Below are 24,090 nucleotides of genomic sequence, written 5' to 3' on the forward strand. Positions count from 1 at the left end.
TCCACCTCCTGCTGCAATGTCTGGCGATGACGTCACACACTGAAAGCTAACCAACCAAAAAATATTTATCTACAAAATTTCAGCTGAAAATACACATAGCTTCAGGACACTTACAGTATATATCTTATTATCACTGTTGTCGGGCAAGATAATGAAAAGGAACTGTCCAAGAACCTACAGTTTGGTGAAATATTGGGCAACGTTTGAGTCGTTAGTTTTTGAAAAGTGAAAAACGTGAAAGGTTTCTGGACGGACAGATAATTTTGGCTATAACTTACTAAGTGTTTTATAAGGGAGTATTGATTTAAGTAGCTAAATGACTCGGCGAAACGGAACATCCTCAGTATGAATCACTTTTATTTTATGACGAATAATAATAACATTTCCTCTTTAAATTACTAAACATCAGTTATATCAAAGACATTTTTCATTACTTTTCCCAAACTAATTATCGATAATAGTCAGTGTTACATTATTAAACAGCTAATTATATTTCCAGTAGAAGCTAACTAACTGGTACAGGGAAACAGCATGGTATAGTGTTTTGGTGTGCAGTATATTGTTTTGAAATATTATATAGAACAAATATAAAGACATATACCTCGGTTCTTTATTTTTTTTAACATTTTATATACAATATTTCACTGTTAATATTTACATTATCATCAAATACGCTGTGGAGTGATTATGAACCGTATAACCAAATTAAAGTCAAAGTTTTCACCCTAAGAAGCAATTAATTAACATAAGGCAGCTTTAAGTCTCCTTGTCATAGCCACCACTTCAACACTCAATCCCTCATATGACGTCATCAATCACCCGTGTACGTCAGACGCTTCATACGGGAGGTCATTACGTCATTGTGTTTTATATTATGGTGACGTTTTCATATGTGTGTTTACCGTAAAGATTATGTTGGTGTTTGTATTAACATTAAAATCTCCAGCACGTCAAATGTAAATATAAACTTTTCGAGTTATTTGATAATTTCTGATTGATAAAGGAAATCTAACTACGCACTATATAGAAAAATAACCAAATTTAGTATGACGAAAAAAAAATCTTTCCAATAATGACTTAATCCACATTTCCTAAACTGATCTGCATTAGTTTTTAGGTCACTTTTTAAGCCATAATAATATTAACTTATCAGTATTGCTTTTATTTTTGTACCATTACGGAATCCTCCCCATATATATATATATATATATATATATATATATATATATATATATATATATATATATATATATACTAAATACAGGTATATGGCCAGGTGTGTTTGGCCCCCCAGGCGAGGATTGTCCTTAAGTCACTTACCAGAAAGAAGAGACTTTTCTTTATGTATATTTTATTTTATTTTAAACCTTCTTTTTCTGAGTTATAAAGTCGACGATTTGTTATAATGCTGACTGTTATAATACTGACTGTTATAGTACTGACTGTTATAATACTGACTGTTATAATACTGACTGTTATAATACTGACTGTTATAATACTGACTGTTATAATACTGACTGTTATAGTACTGACTGTTATAATACTAACTGTTATAATACTGACTGTTATAATACTGACTGTTATAGTACTGACTGTTATAATACTGACTGTTATAATACTGACTGTTATAATACTGACTGTTATAGTACTGACTGTTATAATACTGACTGTTTTAGTACTGACTTATAATACTGACTGTTATAATACTGACTGTTATAGTACTGACTTATAATACTGACATATAATACTGACTTATAGTACTGACTTATAATACTGACTTATAATTCTGACTGTTATAATACTGACTTATAATACTGACTGTTATAATAATGACTTAATAATACTGACTGTTATAATACTGACTGTTATAGTACTGACTTATAATATTGACTTATAATACTGACTGTTATAATACTGACTTACACTACTGACTGTTATAATACTGACTTATAATACTGACTGTTATAATATTGACTTATGATACTGACTTATAATACTGACTTATACCACTGACTGTTATAATACTGACTTATAATACTGACTGTTAGTATTATGACTTATGATACTGACTGTTATAATACTGATCTTATACTACTGACTTATGATACTGACTGTTATGATAATGACTGTTATAATACTGACTTATAATACTGACTTATAATACTGACTTATACCACTGATTGTTATAATACTGACTTATACCACTGACTGTTATAATACTGACTGTTATAATACTGACTGTTATAATACTGACTTATACCACTGACTTATAATACTGACTGTTATAATACTGACTTATACCACTGACTGTTATAATACTGACTGTTATAATGCTGACTTATACCACTGACTGTTATAATACTGACTGTTATAATACTGACTTATACCACTGACTGTTATAATACTGACTTATACTACTGACTGTTACAATACTGACTTATGATGCTGACTGTTACAATACTGTCATAGTATTATATTATATTCCTCAAAAGGAAGCTCTTAGAGTTTTATAATACGACAAACTCTTACCTATATTACCCAGGTACCAGGAACTCCTCTGACAGTTAATGAGGGAAAATTACGGAGGAAATGGTGCCAACTTACCTTTTAATAATAAACTGCAATGTCGCTTTACCTGTATAAACTTTATGTTGATTACTTTGATATGATTCGGGAGAGATAAGGCGGTGTAGAGCCAACACCTGTTTGAACCCCCCCACCCCTCTCCTGCTGCATCTAGTAAATGATTGAGTAAATGATTGTGAAGAATTTGCCGTGGTTATGCCATCAAAGAACTCTGCTGGTAATTATTTTAATCCTATCACCTGTACGGCTGCCTTCTCGCCATTACTTATTTGGTTCGGTGAATAATTATGGGTGGGTTGATAGTGATGTTACTGTGCTGTGTAGAGAACTCCGTATTACCGGCACCTCCTTTATTAGAGTATATTCTTTTTTCACCGTCGATGTCAAGGAACTTTTGGGACGTTGGCGCTGCGCTCTGTACTGTACTGACAGGCATTACGTTTACGCTACCATGAGTAAACTTCGTCACAAGTTGATACTAAAGTTTCCACGGAAGACAAACTCATTGTTTGTCTAGCACCAACACAATAATATGCCTGCATGTACTAAGGGAACTTACGTAGGTTCAGTTTAACACAACGGGCTGAGATTTCTTACACTATTGTTGGTAGGTCAACAGAAAGCGGCATATTCTGGTTTTTGCTCTGATTTATAGGGAATGACAACAAGTTCCACGTACGTTAATCTCGATGTGTGTGTGTGTGTGTGTGTGTGTGTGTGTGTGTGTGTGTGTGTGTGTGTGTGCTCGGAAACCAGCAGTTGTGGAGGGAGATGCCCGACAAACAACTGATATCAGGCCTTCATAAATGTTATCTCTGTAAATGTTATTTTAATTTGCCCCGTTTTTAATGGACATTTGTAATTAACATTGCTCTTGTGGCGGTACACCTGCAGTAAATATATTATTATTATAGTCAGGCCAGAGCACATGTTTACCTCCGTCATCTACATCCATCTCGTTCACATTTTATCTGGCGCGATAATTCCGGGGTTCCTCTCACCCTGCAGCTCCGCCCACCAATAAGCTTCCGAGATAACAACTGATCATCCTGGCTGGTACTGCTTGTTTACCGCACGTTTGCATAACAACAACAACAGTCTGGCTGATCAGGCATTCTTTGAAGACCCTCGTCAAGGTCTTCAAGAGGTTTAGCTGCTAGGGTAGAAGGAACCTCCGGCGTCAACACCAGAGATATTTGATAACGTCGTCGATGACAGAGATGTGTCTAGTCCAAATGGGATCAATTATTTTAACGTTTTTATTCATTTAGAAGAAAATCAACACGTTAATCATAGAAGTCGTAGAAATGGGCTTTACTCGCTAGAAGATATATTAACGCACAAAAATAATAATGTACCTCCTTTATGGGTATGTTCTAAACAACTAATAAAAGACAAAGCCAACTTAAATTAAATATTTGAAGGTGAACAATTTTGTGCCCCACCGTACCTAATATAACACTGGTAGACCAACCTGCCCCTTGTGTGACCCAGGTCTTGAGGGCTAGGTCTAATGGCACGTCACCAGCAGTTTTTGTTAGGTTAGGTCAGGTCAGGCTAAATTAGATTTGGTCAGGCAGGTCAGTCAATGTCCCGTTTTTACCTTGCCCTGAAGTGACCTGAAACCCTCAGCAGCGTGGAGGAAGAGGGTGTAGGTGGTGATGGATTTGACACTAGATGTATGTGTGTGTGTGTGTGTGTCTGTGTGTGTGAGAGAGAGCAGTGCACCCAGTTATCTCCCTCTCTGGGTCATGGACCAATAGGGGAAGTCCTTCAAACGGTATATATTTAGAAGACTTGGGTTGAAAATAGGTTTTATATATAAGTGAATAAAGGTCATGAAATATTTCACGTTTACAATATGCGGTGGAGACGAAATTCTTTGAAATATTAGACGAAAAACAAAACAAAAGAGAGCGACGTTAAAGAGATCACACGAGGGGTAAAAATTGGTTGGCAAGATACCGTTTTTAGAAAGTGTTTTTATGCGGACCGTGAAAACATTTATAGTATTTCCGTGTGTCTAAATTCAGTGTTACAGCAACTTTGAACTCTTGAGCTTAAAACCTTTAAATAAATTCAGGTGTTTTGGAAAGGTGAATCTCCCCCAAAACATTTGATTACGAATTTTTAGGTACTTAACATATAACTTACCTGACACATAAGGTACATGATACATAACTTACCTCATACGTAAAGTACTTGACATGTTAGGTACATGACACATAACTTACCTGATACGTAAAGTACTTGACACATAAGGTACATGACACATAACTTATCTAAAGGGCGGTGATGACACAGTGAAAGACGTAACTCCAAAGGTATTTTGTGTTATTTGGTTGTGGACTATTTCACCTTAAAATTAAATACCCTAACACTCTAACCTAGTCTAACACTAACCTAATGCTAACCTAACGCTAACTTATTGCTAAGCTAAAACTAACCTAATTTAATGCTAACCTAACACTAACCTAACGCTAACCTGACCTAACGCTAATGTAACCTAATATTAACCGAATGCTAACCTTGCCTAACCTAACGTTAATCTAACCTAACGCGAACCTAACATAATCTTGCCCAACCTTACGCTAACCTAACCTAACCTAAAACTAATCTATCCTAGCCTAACCTAATGCTAAACACTAACCTAACCCCAGGTGGCATTAGGGTATTTGATCATTAGGTGAAATGACCTGGGGTGTCTAATCTTCAGGTAAACTATTTAAGCAATATATTTTAAGACAATAACGAAGCGAAGAAATGAAATATATTACAAGAAAGTTATAATAACAGACAAATTCGGATATTAAAGGTCACAGATATAAAGAAACTGGAAAAGGGGGGGTGAGTAATACTTGGATACGAAAGATGGAAGAGGGGCAGATGGAGGAGGAAGAAGGAGGTGACAAAACAGGAGGAAGATTGTAATTGTAAGGAAACAGGTTATGCTAACATGGAGTGACTTATATAACAACAACAATAATGATACTACTACTACAACTACTACTAATAATAACAATAATAATAATATCAATACGGGAATTAATGACATAAAAATACCACAACAAATATGGAAATCGGTAATGACATCAAGAACATGGAGAGGAGGAAGGGAAAAGTAAGATGGGTGGAAGAGGAATTCGATAAGCGATCCGAATTACCAAGAAATAGAACGAATCGGGAAAGAGTACGCGGGAAGGGAAAATAGATTAAGATTGCCATGGAATAGAGACGTGGAAAGTGCGGAAGAGGAAGAGGGAGTGAATGACGGCGACAGATTATAGAAGCACAGAATGGAAAAGGATTGTGGAGATGGCAGGGAACAGTGTGTGACAAGAAGAAGAAGAAGGAGGATACGAAGAAGAAAGAAGAAACAGAAGAGGAGACGAAGAAGAAAGAAAAAAAGAATAGGAGAAGAATAACTAACAGATAAACTGGATTCTTTTGAGGATTGTTGAGTGTCGTGGAGTACAAGTGGTGGAGATGGACGTAAGTTATCAAAAGTACAGGATGGTCACTAGTGTATGAATCCTGTAAGTCATGATGATACGATAAATGTAGCTGAAGTAAACGGTGTAAGTGACTTGGGGGTGATGCACGCGAAGGTTAGGGGGAGGGGAAGACGTTGCCTTTATAGACTCGAAAATCAACATTATGGTTAGTTCAGGGACTCAACATTGGCGTGACCCTAATTTTTGGGCCGATGAGACATAATATAAACACACACACACACACACCGCCGCTCCTGAGACAACACACAAGTTGCCATAAAACAAGAAGGGTGCATGCCATCTAACACAAGCACACTTTATATGGCTTAACAGAGACGTGTAAATTTGACAGGCAGCACGACCATCGACACCATTACTAAGTATTGACATGAGAGTTGTGAACGTAGGAAGGAAGTGGTGTGATTCTATAATCTTCACCTTCTCAAATTCGAGGTAGCTAAACGAAACGTGTTAATGTCGTGTATATTTTACATTTAAAAAGGTAGTGATGTTAAGATATACAACTGTGGGTAAATGTAGGCTATAACATTTAAATGAAGTGTATTGTGATGCTGTTCCGTTGTGTTGATATAATGTACAACTTCCGTGATACTACGGCAGAGGGCAGGCAGGCAGGCTGCTGAGTCGAGATAAACAAGCACCGGGAAATGATGTGTGACTGAAAAAAATTACATATAGCGCATGTTAAAACAGTAGTATCGTGCAGTAGGCAATGGTATTGACAGTCTACATTTTACACTGTAATATGTTTTTTATAATCTTTTATCTTGGCGCTATGCTTAAAAATAACAAATATATACTTTATTTTCACCGTAATAAAAACATCTTAGCATACTTGCAAGGATCCTGATCTTGGTTATCTCACGACCACAAGAACTCTCAACAATGTATTTTGCGTAACAGAGATTTTAATCAATAAGGACAGATTTATCACTAGTGGTATCGTAAATATAATCTTGTTGCGATATATCAAGTAATAGATTACTGGCGATAATAATTGTGAGGAATGTTGGAATTTTAACACGTGGGCAGAAACAATATCGGAGGCAATGAAAGGCTTCCTTAATGCTCTCGACCCAGGGAGTTAATCGGAATACAATTATAGTAAAGACTGTTTTCTATTTATGTGGAGTCTATTACATGATACGACCCCTCTCTCTCTCCTTACGCATTATCAGTTTGAGACAGTGAAACACTTCGCTGGACGGAAAGGACTAACAAGGATAGAGTATGTAGTACAAAGTGTGAGGCTGCGGGAGGCCTAGCGAGGGTGTGTTGCTAGTCAGTCTCCATTTCTTGAATTTCTGGACTAGCAATAATTTTCCTCGAGCACCGATCTTTCACCTCATCTTCCTCTACAAAAAATAAAGTTACATCTGTGGAATGTCACTGGGCGTTAGTGACTCAAACAACACATGTCCGAGGAATTCATATCATGATATTTAACGGAATAAACAGAAGAGAAAAAAAGAATGAAAATAAAAACTGGGTCCCCAGAGGATTGGTAAAAACAGCCCGAAAACGTTTAGAGTGGAGGACTGGTTGCCAACCGTCACATATGAGGATGGTACTCTGAATTTAGATGTTGAGTTTAGGTAAGACAAGCATTAAGGCGGTGGTGATAGTGAACAACATAAACAACACCGTCACCAGCGTAGCATCTAATGACTTATAAAGGGATCACCTGAACATTAGCCCCTCTTATGTTCACCTGATCAATAAACACCATTATATTAACTGAGGGGGGGAAGGAGCTTGCGTTACATTACATTTATTTACGTTAGATTTGCGTAAGGGTGGTTAACCTTAAGGTGAAATAAGCTTTGGGTGGGATGAAAATCACTAGACGCTCCCTTGATAAGTTCCTATTATCCATTCTAGCATCTTAAATCTTCTGAAAGCAGAGACAATTCAGTATCGTTCTAAATCTTTAGGCCGATGTCACGTGTTGAAAATATCCTAGGCATACACATGTCGATCAAAACCTTAATTAACCTAACCTAACCTTTTATTCCGAGGGGTAATTTCAGCACGCCACCATACTGGTACTAGCTAAACTCTCCGGGAATCATACACATCATTTGAAAATCTCAAATTTATTAACTAAACATTACTTAAAAACATATCTAAGAAATGGGTTTATTCCTCTCTATTTATATTATATCGCAGGGTTATGTTGGTTATAATATCGCGGGGGTTATTTCGTTGATTATTACTATATCGCGGGGTTTTGCTGTTTATATTCACATCGTGGGATTATGTTTTTGTTAATCATATCGTGGGATTGTTATGTAGTTAATTGTATCGCGGGATTGTGTTGTTTTTAATTATATCGCGGATTGTATTGTTGTTAATCATATTGCGGGGTTATGTTGTGGTTCCTTATTTGTTAATTCTGTTATGAGGGCCAAAGGTTATATCTCCGATGTTATCTCTCCGGAGTGTCTGTTGTTCTTTGCGCTGTATGGGAGAGTTTCCGTTGTCTGCTCTCAAAGGTAGGTTTCCGTTCTGTGCGTTCAATCGTGGGGTTTCCTGTTCTCTATCTGCGCTCTTTGGCAGGTTTCCGTTCTCTCCCTCTACGTGCAATGATAGGATATCCGTTATCTGCGCTCAATTTGAGGGATTTCAGCACCAAAGAAAAAGAAACATCTACTGTCGGACTGTAAACATTTGCTAGCTCCGACTGTCGTAATGTTCACGTTCATCCTAGTATCATTGGCAGACAAATGACTACGCTGCCTTAACTCGTGTCTGTATCAGTGTGACAATAAGGTGGGGGAGAGTAAGGGAGTACCCTGCACACTGACTAGCTCACGGTAGAAACTTAATATTTTGTCTTCGTTAATCATTACACACTCGGGGTTGATTAATTTCCACAGTGACTGAATTCGTCAAAAGACTTGGCAAGAACTGTGTGTATGACGTTAGTGTAATGTTTTTGTCGTAAGGTGCCTCCCAGATCTTATCACAGCGACGAAATAGTAACCTAACCTAACCTAACCTGACCTAACCTGACCTTAGATTGTTCAGGTAAGTTAAGAGGTTCATATAGACTGAATATTGTTAATTTAGCGGCGGTGTTCGTGATATTTTTCCCTAGCCTATTCGGTAGTGGGTATGTACCAGTTTTTATAATACATATTACGTTGATTATAAATAAATTAAAATAGTATTGATATAGTCTAAATTTAAAAAAAAATACATTACTTACACTTATTTACTTGCCGTATCTTATAAAAATCAGCCTATCATCGCTTAGGTGATGTCAATGAAAAAAAAATGGACCAATCAGAAAGCAGCTGAGGTTCTGTATGTAAACACGAGTAGTCCTGGCTAACTGAGTGACTGACTTCCTGATAGATAGACTGGTGAACTGCCATACGTGACTGGTACTCCTGGGTCTTACGGGTAACCCAGTCTTAAAGTTTTTGAAGAATAAGTACAGTTAGTCTATTTCTATTTGTTGTAATAAACGTCTCCTGGGTGTGATATAATAATTGTATCTTCTTTAATACTTAGTCTTTCATCACATTTCCCTTTCTTCAATGAGAGATAGTTGGGCGTGAGAGTAATTCTTTGAAACGTTTTCTTACTATGAAGAGACTGCACACTCCGGTCCAGTTTACACCTGCTTATGTCGGGTCTAGGTGGTGAGCTGAACACCTTCCTGCCTTCCTCCTGTTCCTCTTATGACGCTGACTTGTGTTTTGTAAATTTACTTCTTCTCAGTTCAAGTTTTAATGAATGCTAATAAATTTGTTGAATGTTCTCACGTGATGGTTCTGATGGGTGGTGAAGCGTGTACATACTTCATAATACATTCATACATTTGTCTGCACTTGAAGCGGCTTGTGGTTTAAGTTTGTTTGAGCTGATTTTTCGCGCCAGATGATCGTTACCTTAGTTTATTAAATGTAAAATATCTTCCATTTTGGTCGGTTACTTGTACGTTTAGAGCAGAGTTGTTCATTTAGTGCGGGCATTGTTCTTTAACCTGGGGCACACCTTAGGTACCCCCTAGGAGTGTTCTTCAACCTGGAGTACATCTCAGGTACCTCAGGGAGTGTTCTTCAACCTGGGGCACACGGTTATATTCTTAGTTGTTGTTTCCCGGCGTCTTTTACACCTATGTTTGTTGCGAGTGTTCTACAGCTGACACTGGGTAGGTTTATAGCTCTTCTACAGAATGTTCAATAAATCTACAAGTCCTTTCAGACAGTTTTCCATATTCATAATTCGCCCTTCATATTTCGGGAGATTCGCAATGGTGACTCCAGTTCCCAGCTCTGGTAACTAACAAACTAACACCTACATGACGTTGTTCCAATAGGGAAGTAGTTGGGTGAAGATGAAGGAGCTTCTGACTCCTAGACTAACCGTGCACGTAACCTATTTACTCCATCACACTTTAAGACATCACAATATACTCCTCAGGATCCATAACCCGCTGTCATATGCGTTCATCTTTGTGTTTGTTAGCGTTTCAGACACAAGGTTGTATTTGGTGTCTGCTGGAGGACCACTTACAAAAGACACTTTGTTTACTTCACTTGTTTTAGGACTGTATGTTAGTGAGAGTTATAGGGATGTTAACGGAGCTTGTGTGAGCGTGATGGCAGCCTGTTGTGTTTGAGTCAGTGATTTTGTAACCTGTCCTGGCTGCTTGACTCACGTTACACATGTTTGAGTGATAGAACCCGTATGAGTCCTTCAAATTGACGTTCAAGCGTATTGAGACGATCAGCGCTTTTTTTTTCTGGGTGTTCGTATCCACACGGTGTTCCATTTGCGTTCGTTATTCGTAGTACAGTGCCATCATATCGGTGGTACTGTCGTAGAGCACTTTCCTCTCGCCACTACGAACCGGATTTGAGGACGGGTTGGACGTGAGGAGGGTGTTGTCCAGTGTAACTCGGCCGAACACGGCAGGTTTACTCGGGGTAGTACTGACACTGGAGCTGTGAAGGACAAACTCGTCAGTAACAATGAGGGGATTAAGCTAGCCACCATCTTCTTTCCCCGTCAAAAGGATTTATCTGTTGTGGATTTGTTCCTGGGTTGGTCTGATCTCTCCTCGAGTGCGTCGCGTGAGTGCGTCGTTTGTCAGTACTTCACCAACTTACATTAAATCCTCCCTTCTAAAGAATTCACCAATTAACTGTGCGTTAATCCTCGCTCACCACACCACACTTAATCCTCTCTCCTTGGATTCCTCATCGTTAACTTATAGCTACATTATATTAGTCATTGTTCATAATTATCATCTATTGTATTGTACCATCGTCATGTTCACCCGTTCGTCATTGTTATTTTAGATAAAGGTCAGATGTGAAGATGGTATTAATTAGGGAAAATATCTTCTTTTAAATTTATTAAGAGTGAATATCCCATGGCACTGTGTGTTTTATAAAGCTAATTACAAAAGGTAACACCAGTGAAAAAAATCTCCTAAACATTGATATATATTTTTCTCGACGCTATGATTCCATTGCGGGATTTTGATTAATACAGCATGTGTAGCAAGTTTATTACAACATACAGTACAGTAGTCAGATCAAAGGTCACCCACTAAAAAAAATTATCTCGGGAACAAAAAAAAATTCTTCAGAATAGTGACTTCATTATGGTATTGGTGTTTAATACAGTTATTGTTATATAATGTTACAACGACTACGTATGGTCTTGGAGCACAGATCACAACATTAGTATCTCTAACTACATAACAACTGGTAAAGTCTAGGATATTTGTATTTCTTTTGTTGTTTACAATTCCTGCTCTTCAACAACTGAGATCTTTGAGCAATATTCTAGATTGGCATTTACACTTAGTATTAACAGTTAAAAAACATGAGATATATTTACTGCATGGAATATTTACAGTATTGTTTCACTCTGCCAACATGTCAGGATCCATCTCAAAATTATGCTCAGACTAGATAAAAATAGTGTACATTTAGAAACATCGACGTGCTTCAGTGACCCAGAGAGAGACCTTCCTTGTAGATCACTAACTCAGTCCGTCAGACGTGCACGCAAGAACAAAGACGTTACGTCATCCGTGTTAGAAGTGGTTAGCGCTGATTCATGGGTGGATTATTTACATGGTTATTATTATGGAAGAAACAAGTTCAGGTTCATGTTGCCGCTTGAGCCTTGAAAATTCTAATTTTGATAAGTTTTAAATTATTTTCTCTTGGAGCATTTTTCTATTGCATGTGAGCTTTCTTAACCACTTGTGTACTGAATAAAATCGTCTGTAGTTAGCTAAATAAACTATTAAAGTGCCGTCCCCGTAATAAAAAGGTTAAGTACATTCGTGTAAGATATCTGTAGATACATTTTTTTTCTAGGGAGGCTGTGAGCCCGGCTAAGCCTTCACTTTGCAAGTTCAACAATGAAAATTTTTACGCATCAGCCCAACCGTTCCACCGTAACAAGTGAAAAAAAGACATTAAATCTTCTGTTCATCATGAAATTATGATTTGTAAGTTCCTTTATGTAGTGCATTGTATTTCTTCCCCCAAGACGTGTACTACGCTTGTTAGCAGACAGTAACCAGGTTCTTCCACATCAGTTGCTCGAGGCTTCCTGAGTAGAGTAACATTTCAGGCAGCAGCTTCCCTGAGTTTGACAAGTGCATTGAACGTCGTCACACCATAAACACTTTGCTAACACGTGGATCTTTCTGGCAACAGAAGCAATTTTTTTTTCTTAAAAGACGATCACTTAGACCTGCTTTGGAACTGTACTACAGTACTTCCCCTTGAACAGACATTCGTCGTCCCTTCTTAGAGTGTATGAAGACAAAATCTCGATCAAATTTTAAATGAATGCTATATAATTAGCCAGAAAAATACAGATACCAGTTGAACAACAACAACAATATTGACGTGGCTGAGCCTCTCGAGTGATGGAACTCTCCAGAAAGCACCTCATGAACATCTCAAGAAAATTATTAGATAACAGAACATCATCGGGATTACAATATGTTAGTAAAAACATCTAGAATCGTTATTATACTATCACATACCGCAAAGTATCTATATCATTTTGCGTCGTCTCCAGGTGTATCTAAGGCACGTATTTACTGTAGGTAACAGGTTCTGCTGGTATGTTACGTTCTGGCATGCAAGACAAGAGACTGTAAGCTATTCGCCCCTCCAGACTGCTGACTGACGCACACTCCTTCCCCAAATTTAATCATTGCTTCATATGTGTTTTCTGGTGGCGGGTATACAATGTCTTCTGAGTTGTTGTGGCAGATGAAGGAATTGTTTGAAATCAGCATCACTACACGTCACCAAGTTGGCCTTCTTCCCAAAGTTTTTATTTGATTTGTGGTTTAATCTACCGTTTCCACATGGTCCACACTTCTGCCAGAGTAAACTGCAACCGTTGGGTGAAGGGTGAAAATATATAATACTTGCGTGAATTTCTGCGGTGTGTTAAATATATTTATTATTAATCAGAGCTATGATAGCCTAGTATTGATAGGCATTAGGCTTTACATACCGAGGTTGTGTAAAATTCACCTAACCTAAAATGGTATATTTAGGTATAGGCTTACGTGAAAAAATCTTAAACAATTTATTGAAAATTTGAAGAAAAAAGTTATTTTGACGTACACAAAGTTATGCAGTATTAATAACGATTTCATAGATCATTGTAATCACTTCTTGACTGTTGTTATTTACCAGATGATAAAATACTCATTCAAATATTCAGCAAATTTCCTCTCTGATGTGTCATACAGGGTATGTACCTCTATAAATTACTTGTTTTAACTGGTGCTAATTTGACCAGTGAGGGGCTGTGATTAACATGGTGCTGGGGAGGGTGAACAACACACCTCAAACATTAATCTACTTGTTGGAAGAATAACCGGATGGAACTTGACATTTTGTGTAATTTACATTTACATTATTTTATATCTACTGATTTTTTATGGTTAGGTTAGATTTGGCTCGGTCAGCGTTAAATTGGGGCAAGTTAGAATAAGTTTAGTGTTAGATTAGGTTAGGTTAGCGTTGGATTAGGTTAGGTTAATCTTAAGGTGAAATAAGCTAGGGTCTAAGTCTCATGTGATCCCTCTGTTTCTCTCTCTGTAAACCAGCTAAATCATTATACACTTCAGGCTAGAATATGATTATTGCATCAGATTAAAATGATGTTTTTAGTAATTTAACCTTTTTACTTTGTGTGTAAATAGTGATCTTGACGTAGTGAATAGAGAACTTTTGTGGTATCATTGATATTAAGGAATATTGGCGTCCTCATAGGAAAATAAGAATGGAGGAAACTGCAGCAGGCCTATTGGCCCATACTGGACAGTCACATTTACACCCAACCTCTATTGCTCATATATCCATCCAACCTATGTTTCAAGCTATGAAGAAACTGAAGTAATAAAAATACACACTTGCACTTTTACCTCACTAGGAAAAAAATAATTTGATTTTTATTTTGCCTTTAATTTGCCAAGGCCTAAACTATAATATGTTACGGTACAGTGTTTTCATATGAGTATTTTTTTTTAACATACCGCTGTTTCCTCCACCCTCTCGTCCACCGTGACACTGCTGTTGCTGATTACTGGTGTGGGAGGTGGCTGTTATTTTCTATTTACATTGCTTATTATATTCTGGACTAAGGCTCTACGCCATAATTACTCTGACTTTTCTAACATTATAGCACCTGAAGATTGACTCCCCAGCTTAACTCACCTGAAAGTAAACCACCCTAATGCTACTAGAGGTTTGAGATAGGTTAGCGTTAATTAATCTTCAGTGAGCCATCAAACTCTTCATAAATTTTGTTAGATAATAAAAAAAAAGTTTGAAAATATTATAATGGTCCTTTTATAAACATCATGTACAGAATAGTTTAACCGACACTGGTGCATTATGGATGTAGACGAGAAGAACACGGCTAATAGTTGAACAGGTTTGGAATGCGAAATACCTTTACTTGATTTTTCAAGAGTTGCTTATATCGAAGGAAAACTTACCACAGAAAAATATTCCATCTTCCTTTGGTTTCTAATCAATATATGTATATCATGTCCTCTATGTATTTAAGCCAGCATTCATAAAGTAGTTCCTGGCTGTTGGTTGAGAATTACAGCTGCCCAGGACTTCACGACGAAATGAAGAGCACCAAGGGTGGTGGTAGTTGTGGTAGGGGAAGGGGAGAGCGTTACTCGGGCTGCTGCTGCTGGGCAAAGAGGGGATACGTCTATTTGATGAGTGAGCTCCAATATGCTCTCATTGTGTATTTTTTTTATAGATGATGCTGTGTTCGTGGGCTGGATGTCGGTGATGTGTTCGAAGGCGGGAAAATGGTATGACCAAGGATTCCATACTCCTGGATGGTTCATTCAGTGTTAAATATTTTATCCACCCCCCGTCGGTGGCGTTACTAGCGGTTACTACGTATAAACTCAGTTAAGCCCATTGCGTCTTACCTGCTATTGTATGATAACACCAGATTATTCAATAAAAACACTTTAAGTATAGTCTAAGACTTAGATGTCAATAACTTAGACTCGAGGTTATTGACATCCAAATTTAGTTATCTAGGAATAATGTCTCAAAGCAACACATTGAAAATCTTGCAGAATTTTTTTTTAATATATATATTTGCGTACTTAAGGGATTACACTCCCTTCGTTTGTTCAGTATAGCGATGGTGGTAACTACAATTTTACATCATTTAATATGAAGGAAAAAATCACAGACAATAACCCATTGCCCTTTACTGTAGTTGTTTTGAACAGGCTACTATTTTAGTAGTTATATAAAGAACATCACAAATTGGTAACAAAATTGGCAGTGGCACTACTTTTTCACATCTTATTTTGTGCTCTCTAGTTTATTGACGACCAACTTGAAAAAAAAGTATCTTGCAGCTTCAGAACTACACGACTACAGTACTAAATATATTATTGGAAATTAAAGACTGGGGGTTTTAAGATTAGGCTGCTACAGTGGAAACAAGTTTGAAGATTGGGCAATATTATACGAAGTTTGAATAATAGTAATATCAATATTAATATTTATTCAGTGACGTCATACAGGTTTGCAATTGGATAGACATGTATATAAACTATGCCAGTATACAGTTCAGCATGGATATAAATAATGCAGGTACAGTATACGGTATACAGTTTCCTATGTGCCTTGACATTGCAGGTATACAACAATGGTAAACAGTAAGGCAACTTGACCAAAGATAGCCGACAAAGCTTTCAGATGCTTGTTGCCAGGAGGGTCCTTTGTTAAGGCTACGTATTACGTAATTTCCAGTGGCAGATGTAGACGTTTACAGACGGGTGCTGCCAACTGAACCCAAACGTTAAGTTCCAGCCTTATATTTTAGACAATACAACAGTACCCTGCTCATTTTATATATCCAATTGATAATCTGATTTTCAATAGCAATTCAGAAGAGTGGATCGTTGTCATTGTTAGATGTATTACATAAAGAAAGAGCTCATAGTAACTAATGAACAGTCAAGATTTAGGTTTACGACTCACCTCCGGATTTGGGGGAAATCTGAAGAAAGACAGGTTTCTGTTTCATTTGGTGTTGGATCAATTTATAACTGACCAGTAATTGTATCCCTTTGTAGAAGGTAAAGAAAGTCCACAAGACAAAAAAAATGCATTTACCGAGATGTGCTTCTCCTTACCTCTAATATCTGCCAGCCAACTATTGTTTATTTTTTATTTTTTTGGCAGCCGCTTGGCTGCGCCACAGTCGGCCTAGTCGAGGCGAACCCAGTGCCGTAGATAAGAGTTCGGCCAGCCGGGCGCCATGTTGTTACTCAGCCGATAAAGAAGTTTTTCTTCATAGTGTAGAGGGTGATAATGATGTTGTTTATTCAGTAAAATTGTCGTACGTGCAGGGCCTAGGGTTGCCATATCTGAACATTCAAAAAAGAGGACGTTCCCGAAGACATCCCCCCCCCCCGCCCGGCACACACTTTGGCGCTATGTAACTTTGAAGCAGCCGTGACAAATAATTTTGCATATTTGCATAGCATTATATATATATATATATATATATATATATATATATATATATATATATATATATATATATATATATATACCAGTATCGGTGTACTGTATTGCATTGTGTTTTTAATGTAGGCTAATATACAACATACATGGTATAGAAATCTTAAAAATAAAAAAATTACCTTTGCTTAAGGCTGAATATCTTCTTTAGCTGCAGTCTTCTTCCCCCACTGTGTGTGTGACTTGATGTGCCCATGCATACTTTTCTGTAGATCGGATCTTTTTCAGTATTGGCTGATTGCTCTTTAGAAAGGTATAGAAGTCACTGCAAGATGTTTCTCGGAAGTTGTACTGTACAGTCAAAATGCCTTTCATTGTTTCAACACTCAATTTGTTCCTTTCCTTTGTCCATTAACTTTGCATCGGTGAAAAAACTCTTTCTGCATTTGCATTGTGAGATGATATAGCAAAGAAGAATTGTACAATTCTTAGCAATTCTGAGTGGCATTCAATGTTCTTTGATTTTCCAAAGTATCTGGTCCACTATTTATGTGTTGGCAGATTACTAAATTCTTCATCACTTGTAATTTTCCACAAACTGCTTCAGGTTACTAACTTGGTCAAAACACTTTACATAATCAACTTCTACCCCCTTATCAATCAAATATTTGACAGCTAAGTTGACAACACCGTACAGGCGTACACGTGACTTATCAGCTGACGAAAACTGAACGAGATCTCTACGGTTTCCACCTCCCCACTTTCTCAGTCTCTCTCTCTCTCTCTCTCGTCATTACAGTTTCATGTTTTTTTTCCGCGGAGAAAATGGTGGACGCTGAAATTCCGGACTTTTGAAGAATTTAAAAAATTACTTCCGGATGAAGATTTCGAGACCTAAATGGAGGGCATGTCCGGGAAAATACGGACGTATGGTAACCCTAGCAGGGCTGGATTCAGGAGTGGGCAAAGTGGGCAGCTGCCCAGGGGCCTCCACAATCTGGGAGCCTCCACATATTACAATATTTTATTTATTTGTTTATTCATTTGGATTATTTTATTTTCATTCTTTAAAATTCATGTTTATTTTTTACATGTGCGGTAGTAGCTATATCAGGGCTGGTCAACTTGAAACCACATGAATGACTCCAGTCATGTCTCACTTTTGTGTGTGTGTGTGTTGGGAATTTGTACACTATCAATAAATATACAGTTAATTAAAAATTTCTCAATGTTCTAATTTCCTCAATATAACTGCATATGGCTTCAAAATTCTCCAAAGAAGTGTTCAAATTTAAAAAATTTCCCGGGGGGCTTACAGCGCCCCCCGGAACTACCAGATGTTTAGTCTCGCTTCACTCGCCACCCCACCCCACCCTCTTGGGTAGTTATAATGAAGGGGGCCTCCACAAAGAGGCTGCCCATGGGCCTCTACAGGTCTAAATCCGGCACTGCATACGTGTTTACAATTGGATAAGCACCTCCTACAGTATAGAATCCTTGGTTATGATGTAAACACTAAACACCTCACACGTACCGAACTTGGTCGGGACGAAACAGTACCCTCGTTTAATGTCTAACTCGCCTGGGAGGCTGGGACACATTTTGTAATGTATTATGTAAATCACTGTGCAAGTGACATTATCATTTGTCTTCCATATTTTGCAATATTAATTGTTACTTCACCTTTTCCTTGCACATTGACATTCTTTCTGCGTTGCAGGACACGAGTTAACTATTCTTGAGAAACATCAGACACGAGTGCGTCTTCTTCCTTAACCACATACTTATACTGTCTTGTAAAAACGCATAAAATTCTTCGTCTATCGATAAAGCAATCCTTGGCTCCTTTGGCGATTCTGTAATCTTTCTTAAGTTTTTGTTTCGCTTTTTGAATGACCAGTATATTGTTTCTTTTGTTTTGTCAAAGCGTAGTTATGTGACCGTTCTTTCGCCTTCAGTCTTTTTCAAAGTTCACCATAAAAAGTCTATATCTTCTTTGACTGTTTGAATATTTCAGTCTTCAGCCGTTTTCTTCATTAAGTTTTAGTACCCCTTGTCCTCTTATTATCCCCACTTAAGTGTTTGCTTCTCAATGAGGTGAATTGAAAACTTATAATTCGCCGTAGGCGATCATGTAGATCAGCAGAAAACTGTAGAATACTTGCAAATGAAAAACAATTCATAGAAACTCAGCTATCAAACAGGGAGGTACTACCGCCTGAGAAGATATTGGAAGCATAAGGTATTGTCTAATGGTAGACCCTGCTGCTATATGGCATCACGAATATTGTGACCAAGTCTCAGGTTGCTGATCTGTCTTTCTGCCCCATTTACACACAATTGCAGGGTCTCGATTGTTTCTCTTACCATTGACAACACAACATACTGTACAGGCGTTTCTTACTATTAATTTTTGCTAATTTTGTATTTCTTTGTATTGCTTTATTATCATTTTACAGTGTTGTTATTATTATTATTATTATTATTATTATTATTATTATTATTATTATTATTATTATTATTTCATTTTCCTTGTTATTATAAATTTTATTTACTGTGAATTACTGTATTATTATTATTACATTTTCGCCCCCCAGGCCCCGATGTGGGTCAGTGACCTGTGCCCGGGTGAGCTAAACCCCGTAAAAAAAAAAAAAAAAAAATATATATATATATATATATATATATATATATATATATATATATATATATATATATATATATATATATATATATATATATATATATATATATATATATATATATATATATATATATATATATATAACACGCATAACCCACCCTAGCCCAGGTATAATTTCTTTTATCTTATGATGTTAAATGACGTCTTAGAATTAGATGATACAGTACATTAAAAAATTTTCCATTTTCAATAATTTCCATCAAGTTGTATCAATAAAGACAAAAAGTTATCTATTTGACACAAACGCCAATTGCTTTTTACAATATAATTAGAAATAATCCTTATTGGGCATAACTTGTAGTTATAATTAGGCAGTTATGTATTGGCTCATTTCTGTGAGAATCAGACTTCCTCCAATATTTTTTTTGTATCATTTCCCGGGTTTTGTCATTTTCCGAAGCTTTGACGTATTTGCTGCGTCTATGGTAGATACAAGGTCGTTTTATCCATTTTCATCAATTGAATTTTAATGAAAATACTGATCACTATAAACCGTTATCAAGGGTGTGAGCCTAAAATATCCATTTATTACATAAGTATTACATTACTAGTGGTTACATTCATCTTATGACTGAACTGGTATAGAAGCTGTAACAGTGACTTTGATTGCTCTCTGGTATGCTCAGGACGCGAGATGAACGGTCTGGGCAGCGAGGAGGAAGAGGCCAGCATTCGGCGTGGCCACCCTCTCTATGGCCACGGTGTGTGCAAGTGGCCTGGCTGCGAGGCCATCTGTGACGACATTCACGCCTTCCACAAGTGAGTTCTTCATCTTAGGTACCTGTAGCAATATTTCTCATCTTCCTTCAGTAGAACAATAAAAAGTTTAGATTTTCATTTTGTACCTGTCCTGTATTCTTTTTTTTTTTTTTACTAATTTGGTCCGTTTGTTGTTAATATATAAAGTGCTTTGTGGTTCTTTAAAGATTACAGTATTTTCCTTTGGTCTCAGTATTTTTTATATATTTTTTTTACATGAACACATACCAATAATGTCTTAAGTAGAGAAGAACGTCCTAACATAAAACCAGATGCTTGTAGAAGAATGTAAACTGCCAGGTCAGAAAATAGTTCTAAATTGCCCAAACAGATATAAATTCCATATATTGGGGACATTACAGGCACCTCAATACAGAACATACGCTGGACGACCGGTCGACGGCTCAAGCCAGGGTACAGATGCAGGTGGTCAGCCAGCTAGAGCGTCAGCTTACCAAGGAGAGAGATCGACTGCAGGTGGGTTACTTAGTGTTGGTTGTAAATGAAAGTTTGTTTGCTGAGAGATGTTTGAGTGTTACTAAACATTTTGGTGTTGAGATAATGTGTAACTCGGGTAAATGGCATTGAGAGTTGTGGAACTATATTGGTATACAGTACAGTATAATTCTTTACTAGTTAATTTCTCCAAAAATTCTTTCAGGCGATGATGAACCATTTGCATATGAACAAACAACAACAGCAGCAGCAACAACAACAGCAACAACAACAACAGCAGCAGCAGCAGCAACAACAACAACAACAATCTCAATCTCACCACCCACCACCTCGAGTTTCCTCTCCGGAACCTCTTCCACATCAACCCAAACCCCTTATCGAACCTCCCTCACAGGTATGTCTTACTCTAGGAGTCTAGATAATACCAGACTATTGACAGTTAAACTGGCCCATTATATAACATCAGTGAGTGTGTTGAATCCATGCAGGACCCCATACTGTCAGTGTCAAGTGTTCAATATTTTACTGCTATACTGACAGTGTTTATAATTAAAGACCATACTAACATTGTCTCGTATTGAGGACCATACTGACAACATCTAATACTGAGGACCATACTAAGAGCTTGTACTGAGGGCCATACTGACATTGTTTAATATTGACGATACTGACAGCTTGTATTGAGGATCATACTGACAGCATTTAGCACTGAGGATCATACTGACAGCTTGTACTGAGAACCATGCTGACAGTGTCTAGTATTGAGGACCATACTGACAGCTTGTAATGAGAATCATACCTACAGCATTTAGCACTGAGGACCATACTGATAGCTTGTAATGAGGACCATATTGACAGCTTGTACTGAGAACCATACTGACAGTGTTTAGTATTGAGAACCATACTGACAGTGTTTAGTATTGAGAACCATACTGACAGTGTTTAGTACTGAAGACCATACTGACAATGTTTAGTACTGAAGACCATACTGACAGCTTATACTGAGGACCATACTGAGTGTTTAGTATTGAGGATCGTACTGACAGCATTTAGTATTGAGGACCATACTGACAGTGTTTAGTACTGAGGACCATGCTGACAGTGTTTAGTACTGAGGACCAAACTGACAGCTTGTTTTGAGGACAATACTGTCAGTGTTGAGAACTGAGGACCATACTGACAGCTTGTACTGAGGACCATAATGACAGCTTGTACTGAGGACCATACTGACAGTGTTTAGTATTGAGGACCATATTGGCAACAACCTTCAGTATTTGGGGTTAGAGGGGTACAACTGCCTTAAAACAGTTTAGTTTAGAAGGTCCATATGATGTTTGCTGACATTTGTGTGACTCTTAACTAGATAGACATCATTGTACACACACACACCTGCACTAGCTACTTTATTGAATTTGAACAAAGGTACAAATACACCCATAGCTGGACTTTATATTTATCACTTTTTTTATCGAGGATTGCACATGCTGTGTATAAATTGAAATACTAGAAGAATCATCTATATTCCTTACACTTATTAATGAAAGGAGCCTTGATTGTGAAGAGATTTTTTTTAATATATATAAATAAATTTAAGCTTTAATTTTGCTTCATTTAGCACATAATATGCAGTATCCTTCTCGTTCACAGAGTCCTGGTTGTATATTGCCGAAGCTGCCAATGAGTGCCAGCTTATTGGGCAGTGGTGTATTGGGTGCCAATCCCCTTGGCCTCCCACACTCACCTATGGGACAGATGCCTCCAGTCTCTTTGTTCAGGTTAGTTCTATAGGCCCTTTATAGGAAGTATCTAAGCATGATCTGTTTAATTATATACAGTAACTGCATGTATCTTCTATTCTCTTAGATAGTACTGAGTATATACAGTACATAAAGGTAGAATACACCTGAACACCACTCTTATACTGTAGTACATTATATTATTTTAAAGAGTACACAAGTCATTTAGTATTGTATTTTTTTCTTTTTCTACATAAGGTAGTGTTTCCATATACTATTAATACAAAATAAAGAAAGACTAAAAATAAAACATAGGCAGCCTAGTCAATGACCATTATACTAGAACAATTTTATGATCCTTTTTTATTGTAAACTTCATTTGTTTTTAAGAATGGAACATAGACAGTAGATATTGGTCATCATCAACCCACCATATTTTTTCTTCAAACATTTCTAGTTGATGTCATCTGGTCTGACATCAACAGACCTTTTCAACTCTATGGGTGTTACTTTATGTATTCACTTCAAACATTATGATCTACAGTAATACATTACTCAACTCCGATTAACGATAAAACCATACAGATGTGTAACTGGAAGGGGAACAGACCAGTGCAGTAAATTGCCATATTTGAGAGTAAAAAAGAAATTTTTAGTCATGGACACCCAAGCTAATGCCTCAAAAAATACATTTTCAAATCAAACTCAACATTAATTATTAATTATTCGTGTATGTGGTCCCCTTTCTGCTGAATAAAATCGTCAGGAATTAGCCAAATAAAATTTTTGATGTGGCATCCCCGTGTTGAAGGGATTAAGTTGTATGTTGTAAAAGTGTATTCAAATAAATAGGGATATGGTAAGCAAATGTTGAAATAATATTAGCAGTCAAGACAAACATTAGACAATAGGATTATATATCTTAGGCACAGTCAGCAAAACAGTATTTTGACAGCCCTGAGAAAGACCAGAGATCAGTCAACACTCCAACCTGAAACACTTGGTAGCCCAGGTATCTTGTGTATGAATTATCTTCATCTAAAACCTGATAAAGTTAAACAAATAAAGTACTGTGGCATATTTAGGAGTATGATGATAATATAATAAGTTACTGAAGGATATCTAATGATAAAATACCTGTAATAAGTTGAAAGTGAAAGTGGGTCCCATAGGTATGACTGCCTGTTAGGGACAGTGTGGATACAGCACACTGTATACTAAGCCTTCAGTACACAAGGAGGCAGCATGACCGGTACTGCACTCAACCGCCTTCACTTCCCCAAGTTGTAAACTTAGGTACCCATTTACAGCTG

The 24,090-nt window shown here is 37.1% G+C and overlaps 1 protein-coding gene across 13 annotated transcripts in view; it reads left to right on the forward strand.

Moving 5' to 3' along the window:
- Positions 1–24,090, forward strand: part of LOC121860326 (forkhead box protein P1-like) — a 92,304-nt gene that overhangs the window by 47,168 nt on the left and 21,046 nt on the right. For 12 of the 13 annotated variants that reach the window (XM_042357486.1, XM_042357398.1, XM_042357499.1 and 9 more), the window contains exons 5-8: positions 20,453–20,585; positions 20,948–21,062; positions 21,247–21,435; positions 22,671–22,816. In XM_042357486.1, coding sequence (XP_042213420.1) covers positions 20,453–20,585; positions 20,948–21,062; positions 21,247–21,435; positions 22,671–22,816 — 583 coding nt within the window. The remainder of the gene's footprint in view (positions 1–20,452; positions 20,586–20,947; positions 21,063–21,246; positions 21,436–22,670; positions 22,817–24,090) is intronic. The other variant, XM_042357422.1, reaches the window with a different exon arrangement.

Source organism: Homarus americanus, unplaced genomic scaffold (assembly GCF_018991925.1).
Source record: "Homarus americanus isolate GMGI-L3 unplaced genomic scaffold, GMGI_Hamer_2.0 scaffold24760, whole genome shotgun sequence".
Taxonomy (NCBI): Eukaryota; Metazoa; Arthropoda; class Malacostraca; order Decapoda; family Nephropidae; genus Homarus; species Homarus americanus.